General features: G+C 41.9%; 1 protein-coding gene across 1 annotated transcript; it reads right to left on the bottom strand.

Annotated features, from left to right (window-relative positions):
• Positions 1 to 2,080: 2,080 nt before the first annotated feature.
• GCNT4 (glucosaminyl (N-acetyl) transferase 4) lies at positions 2,081 to 6,911 on the bottom strand. Its single transcript, XM_016205229.2, has 2 exons — positions 6,017 to 6,911; positions 2,081 to 5,587 (listed from the first exon to the last, which is right to left on the bottom strand). Exon 2 carries the CDS (start codon positions 5,584 to 5,586, stop codon positions 4,222 to 4,224), a length of 1,365 nt encoding a protein of 454 aa, XP_016060715.1. The 5' UTR covers position 5,587; positions 6,017 to 6,911; the 3' UTR covers positions 2,081 to 4,221.
• Between the last annotated feature and the right edge of the window lie 409 nt (positions 6,912 to 7,320).

A 7,320-nucleotide genomic window follows, 5' to 3' on the forward strand; every position in this document is an offset into this window, starting at 1 on the left:
ATACTCCTTGCCAGCTAGGGAGGCTGGTGGCTGTCATGAGTTTAGAAAGGGTGAAAATAGAAAACAGATCAGGAGATTTTCAGAGTGAGGGCAGGGGTGTGGGGATCAGCAATGTCAAATATTTCTCAGTTTAGTAGAGCTGATAAAGGTCATGTTATCCAGGACAGAGGGAAGCTCATGAGGAATTACTCACCAACCAGGCCTGAGGACACTGGTGGAGCCAGGATCCTCATGTCCACAGGGCTTAGAACCTGGCAGGAGTCTTGATGCAGAAAGTCTGGATTTTCCAGGGATTGAGGGACATGAGATAAAGAGCTCAACCTGCCCTATTAAGAACTACCATAAAGTAAGGATGCAAACGAGAGTATCTAGATAATTAATCTTAGAGGAGAAACCAACCTGGAGGAAGGCGAAGACTGGGGAATCCTGGAAGATCCTTTGAGACTTTGCCAAGTTAAACAGTTCATGTTTGTGGCCTACATTCTGTATGTAGTACACACTAACTTTCTTCCTCTCTGAAGTGAAACTGACTGTGCTCTTCACATCCTGGGCAAGTCTCATAAACCAAGAGTGCTTGTGGGGAATCAGCACAACCAGAGAAAGGAAACATCATACATTCCAGGGGTTTGGTGTTTGGAGCACATTTTATTTTACAATACTGAAGAAATAACATCTGGTAGCAGCAAATACAAAATGCAATACCAATCTATTTAAAATTCATATAATGGGAAATATGTCTTTTGAAAATGGTAACACACACGGTAGGGAGACTTAGAGATCAGTTGATAAAAATATTTTTAAAAATCAAAACTCTCATTCGATCATCATCAACAACAAGAAAAACAGCTGTAATATACATAGGGTACATTCATTTTACATTCCCAAATATTGTCATTTCATTGACTATAAATAAAAGTCACATTCTGGAAGGCAAGAGAAATCTTCAGATTTAACTGTACAGATTTAAACATTTATATAAATATATCACTTAAAATAACCAAAACATTAATAACAGCAGCAACATGGGCCTTTATTATAATATTACAGTAGCTTGCTCACATAATATATGTGTTTTGGTAGCTCTTTCATTATTAATATTATCTGATACAATTTACAAACTCCAAGGTCCTGGTCTCATCACCAAATAACTTAGAGTCTAGATTCAATAAATACTATGCAAAGAATAATTATAAAACACAGACTGCAGAACATTCTCCAGACCAGGGGGAATCATGCTGAAAGCTTTTGGGAAGGATCAGGTTGGAAGGTGTGCAGGGATTCTGCCGGATCCCCCAGGCGAGAGCATGTTCTGATCTGCTTCCTGCAAGGTTAGGTGTTGAATCCCGAGAAACATGTCCTGAGAAACAAAAGAAGGCACTGCCACCTCTTCACGGTTCCAAGTTTCATTTGAACATGGAATGGGACTGATTAATAACCGGCAAATTTCCCAATAAACAAGAAACTGAATTATTCCTCATTAGAGGTAAGACACTGGACCAGGAGGTCAACATTTATTTTTCAGCATTTGCAATTATTCTGGTGACCAAAGGCATAAAAACCAAGATTTCATCAGGACCTTGTGTATTTAAACCTGAATGATAGAAAATGTACTTCAACCTCTCTTCCCAGTCTAAACCACAAAACCAACTTGCTGATCCTATTGGCTCAGAAAGAACCCCCATATCATGGGGTGACGAATTTCTTCAGATCTGGGTTTGGTTACAGAAGTTGCCCCTGCAACTGTGGCTTCTTTTTATATCTCAAAGGTTTCAGAAAAGGTAAACGGTTAAGTCTCACAATGGTGTTGGATCTATGTTGGGCTTTTTGTAAGACTGTCCTTAGACATTTCAATAGTTTGCCCCTACATTCAAAACACTTCATAGCATTATTTACAATAGCCAAGATCTGGAAAGAGCCCAGGTGCCCATTGGTAGACGAGTGGATTAAAAGCTGTGCTACATTTCCACCACGGAATACTATGCAGCTGTAAAAAGGAAGGATCTCTTACCCTTTGAGACAGCATGGACAGGCCTGGAGATTATTATGCTAAGCGAAATAATAAGTAAGATTATATGGTATTTCCAGATGGAGAAAGACAAATACCATATGATCTAACTTATATGTAGAATCTAATAAACTCATGAACAAAACAGAACCAGAGGCATGGATGCATGGAACGAATTGACAGAGGTCAGAGGGGAGGGAGAGGAGGAACTGGATGAAAGGTGAAGAGATTAGCCAAAGAACAGATATGCATAACCCATGGACACAGACACCAGCGTGGTGATGGCCAGAGGTGTGGGGGTGGGCAAAGGGGGGCAAATTGGGGGACATCTGTAATAATGTCAATAATAATAATAATAACCCATACCACTTCATATACTATTTCAATTGATTTTCACCAAAAAAAACACACCCAAAAAACCAAACTTGTGAAGAAGCCAGGATAGGCAACCAAGCGCTCACTTCAAAAACCAGGAAAGGCTCATGAAGCCCAAAGTGACAGCTTGTCAGGGTCACACACACTAATGACCTGGTAGGGATGTTCTGCAGAACTCAGGGCTACCCAACAGTTACTTATTTTTAAGAACAGGGCCTTGGTAATTGTTGTTTTCTGAAGAATAAAGTAATTTGAAGGGGTAGGGAAAAGAAAGGAAGAAAAATGAGTTCAAGATAAGGGGGGAAGAGAATGGTGCCACCTGGCAGTTAGCATTATGAACTTTAAAACAAGCAATGTTCATTTCACAGACATTTAGAACACAGACATTTTAAAAGGTACTTAAATACTTCAATCTTCCAAAAAGTCTCACGCTGGCCTTGATCACTACATCTTTATATAGTTCCTGAGGCTGACACTGAAGCATAAGATCACAGAGAAATTTTTACGAGTTCCATGATTTCCCAAGAGACGTAAAGATGTTATATCCTGTGCTCAGAACTCTGCTCCTGCCCCATTCCACCTCCAGCACCATACAGTCACACTACAATAGATGTATATTTGACTCATTTGGTGGTTGTCTAAGGTGTAGCTTTTACAAAATATTTTTAATGAATATTCTGGCTATGTTCTTAGGAAAATTAGGTTTTTCTCTTTGGATCTAAGCTAAGAAGAATGCAACACACTTTCATAACTTTAAGTCTGGGTTCTACTTGGACAGTTGCTGGAGAAGAAATTGTTTTAAAGCGACCGTAATAATTAATTTAGAAAGCTGTCATATTTCATATAGCCTTTTCAAGAAAATTCAGTGACTCTCAGTTTGGTAGTTCCATAAAACAAAATTATACTAATTCCATTGTAAAGAAACTTACACATAATGGTAATCTATGAACTGGAAGACTTAGGTTCAGTGTTCTGGAATATAGCACTCTCAGTATTAATCAGCTCTCATTTTTAATCAGTAAATGTGCTTTAAAGAAACAGTTGAATTAAAAAGGAGGCCAGCATGACACCGTTGTGTAACATGATGCAAAAGTCATAGAAATCCCTTTGTTCCTCTTCAAGCCCCATGTGTCTCAATCCCCCTACTTACCCCAACCACCTCCCCAGCAGTCAGACGCTGTGAATGCCACGCCCAGTCTCCTGACCCTGAACTGAGTGAGTGGGCACCACAAGGTAAATTATGCTTGGCCAAGCAGGAAACTGGGCAATTCTTTAAGCTCTTCTGAGAGAGTGAAGTCTCTCCTTCTAATATTCTAATGGCTAGAAAAAGCCGAGTGAGTTGAATTATGAGACAGGTGGAGTGTTGGTCGCTGTACTTAAATGCTAGTCTGAAACGGGTGGTTCATATGGGTGATCACTACACACTCCAAGACTTCCTCAGCAGGTTGTTATGTGGAGAACTTAGGGTATTAAGGTTGCTGCACGAGCAGGGTAAGTAAGACACAGTCCCTGAGGGCACTGTAAAACTCATTAAACCTTGGATTTAATTGCTACACATTTCTAAAAAAGTGCCCAGCCTACAGTAGGAGCTCAATAAATATTTGATGACAGGTTTAAGATCTCTGATTTAGCTCAGTGAAATTACAGGCAGAAACAAACCAAAGTACTAAACCAACTGCAGGCTGATTGTCACCAAAGGCTAAGTCACCTTCCCTGTGCATGGAATTTTAGATACCTTTCAAGCTATGAGAAGGTTAAGCTCAGGTGGTCCTGGGCATGGTATAGTGAATAACTCCACATTAACTCCATTTGTCAGACACCTTGTTTCCATCATGATTTCATCACGATGAGATTGTGGGATTTTTATCCATAAATAACTTTTCTGAAGACAAAGTGATCCACTCTCTCTGTTGTTCTTCCAGCTTTTCTGCCAAGCACTTAATCAGGACAGGGTCCACCTTAGAATCAAATTTATTAGCAAACCAATGTCCATCTTTGATAAGCCACCTCAATTCCGCTGCTCCATAGATACATACACTTCGGCGGTGAGCGCCAGTGCAACTGGGGTAGAAAAGGCCTTCGTGATAATTCCACTTGACCAGGCGAGTCTTACTCTGTAGGTCAGACACATCCTGGGCTGACCGAGAAATCTCCCCAGGTATTCCTGGTACCCGAATTAAGGTAGCCCAAAAATGCTCATCAGGCGAGTATGTATCTTCAGACCAGGCCAAAAAGTCTTTAACGAGGGAGTTGTTGAAAACATATTTAACAAACGCTCGACTTAAAACAAAATAAGCACTGCCAACAAATACCTCGATGTTATGAGGGGGCGCTGCTTTGGAGATGTTGGTCCTTACTGGCAGCTTCACATATTCGTAAGGCACCTGTCTGAGTTCGTGGTGATAAGTGAATCTTTCCATCTTACTGCCAGGGGGTTTCACCGTCTCTAACATATTCGCTCCATTGAGTTTCTTCAGCTCTGACACTAATTCAAAGTTTGACTTCAAAGGGAAGTCTTGCCCACACAGGTTGATAACATATTTCCACTGAACTGAAGACTTGAGAAGGTCTGACAAGCAATTTAAATCAGCTTGGAGTCTGGAAATGTGGGCATACTGCACAGTCTCTAACTTGGAAGCAATGAAAATGTTGGGGAAGCACTTCGCTAAATTGTTCATGGCGACTTTGAAGGTGTCAGATGACTTCTGGTCATAATGGATGCAGTAGATGTTGTGCTGGTTGTACAGAGCGTGGATTAGCCTTTCAACCATAATTGCATCTTTGTGAACAACCAAAGAATAGGCTATTGGGAAGCTTTTCTCCTCCTTTGAAACGAGCTTTTCATGGTACCTCCTTAGGGTCAGATAAATGTCACAGTTGCTGGTCATCGCCACAACATCGCCATCATCCAGGTCAACAATGTCTTTTCTTCTTATCTCCAGAGTCTTGCCAATTTCCAAAGGCTCCTGCTCATAGATACCCGAGCAGTTAACTTCATACCCAACGTCGTGGTTAACAGGGGGGTACCTGTTCCTCACAAAAGGGGAGGTGCTCAGGGCGTGCTCGACCAAGTAAATGCCCTTCTGGGTGAAGAGGAGTCTTCCGACATTTAGAAGCTTCAACAAGGAGAGCAGCCACAGGGTTAAGAACAAGACGAAAACTTTCTGCTGCAGGGGGTACTGAATACAACATCTGAATATCTTCATTCTGTAAGAGGCAAAAGGAATAATTCGGTTGAAACATTAAGAGAAAATTAGTTCACTTCAACCAAAGGCCATAGGGGGCCTATCGCATGCCAGGCAGAATGTGGGGCCCGGAGGAGCACAAAACCAGGGTCTTGCCTTGAGAATCCAAAAACAGGGAAATGGAACTGTGTAGAATGCTGGTGTTTTGTGGTTTTCTGTGTTAACTGTATCTAATTTTGAGAGATGTTGCTTACCAAATAGAATGGAAAATTATAAACTACTAAAATATAGGCACTATGTCATTTTATATTGTCTGCATCTCTGCTTAGCATATTTGGGGAGGGAGTACTTTGGTTTGGGCAGAGGCCTAGAGAAGTGGATGTCATTCAGAGATTTTTTGAGATGCAAGTGGCCCACCTGAGACCAAAAGGAGTATCCATCTTCTTCCTACCTTCAGATCCTGATTAGATGTATGTCTGAAGTCCGCTGGGGGAAACCTGGTGAATCCCACTGCTATAGACTGGATGTGTCCCCTCCCTTCATGGAGTCGTGGAGATGATTAGGTTAAGAGGGGGGAGCCCTCATGAATAGGATTACTGCCCTTATAAGGAGAGACGCCAGGGAGATCCCTTTCCCTTCTGCCATGTGAGGACATGGCAAGAAGTCAGCAGTCTGGACCTGGGAGAGGGCTTTCCCCAGAACCCCATCATGCTGATCTTGGACTTCCAGCCTCCAGAACTGTGAGAAATAAATTTCTGTTGTTTACAAGTCACCGTGTCTATGGCATTTTGTTACAGTAGCATGCACAGACTACCTTCAGAAATAAGAGCAGTGAGCAGACACCCAAAGGAGCTATAGTAAGTATTAGGGGCTGTAAAATTTTGTACAGATTATACAAATTTAATAATCTTGCACATTTATTTATTTTTTATCTTATTAGCCTCCATTTCCTCAAAGGTTTTAGCAATTTAGCTGTTATTGTGAAAAGAACATGACTCTCATTGAGGGTGGGGGAAAAACTACCGGGGGGCAGTGAGGCAATCGCTCTCTGTTTTAAATATCTCCCAGAAGAGCTCATGTGTGCAAGGAAGGTGTGTGCACAAGAAGGTTCCCTGCAGTGTTATCTGTTCAGGCTAACGGCTGTAAAGCACTAACACATCCTTCAATGGGGATGGATTAATTACAAACACACATGTGAAAAAGACAAGTCTGCATGTGCCCATGGGGAACAATTTCCATGATTTAGTGTGAAACGGAAATAAGCAAAATGCAGAACAGCATGTAGTGTGCTTACGTGTGTGTTGAAAAAAAGACTATACACGCAGGTGTCTACACACAAACATGTTGGCAAAACCTTCCTTTCTCTGTCACAACTACTCAACTCTGTTGTTGCAGCAGGAGAGCAGCTACCACGTGTGAGTGGGCATGGCTGCATTCCAATAAAGCTTTATTTACAGAAACAGAGGGCTGGCTGAGTCTGGCCCACAGGCCAGTATTTCCAGGAGGATGTTGTGTAGACACGACACTGGGAACAGGAGTTGCTCTGCAGGGCAGGGTAGGAGAGGACTGAGGATTAGGGCCTGGGTGGGAGGGGCATTTACCTATCACTGAACAGCCTTTCGTACTACTTGAACTTAAAAAATGATTATATGACTTTTTTATGTAAAAGCAGCCTAATGAAGAGGAGGGCATAGGTGCGCTTATTTGGGGAGCAGCAGAAAGGGGGGATCCAGGGAGTACTACCCCGGTGTGAGG

Source organism: Miniopterus natalensis, chromosome 3 (genome assembly GCF_054644295.1).
Source record: "Miniopterus natalensis isolate mMinNat1 chromosome 3, mMinNat1.hap1, whole genome shotgun sequence".
Taxonomy (NCBI): domain Eukaryota; kingdom Metazoa; phylum Chordata; class Mammalia; order Chiroptera; family Miniopteridae; genus Miniopterus; species Miniopterus natalensis.

Excerpts from the sequence above, each read along its gene's own strand:
- GCNT4 (XM_016205229.2), bottom strand. The coding sequence starts at position 5,586 with ATGAAGATATTCAGATGTTGTATTCAGTACCCCCTGCAGCAGAAAGTT.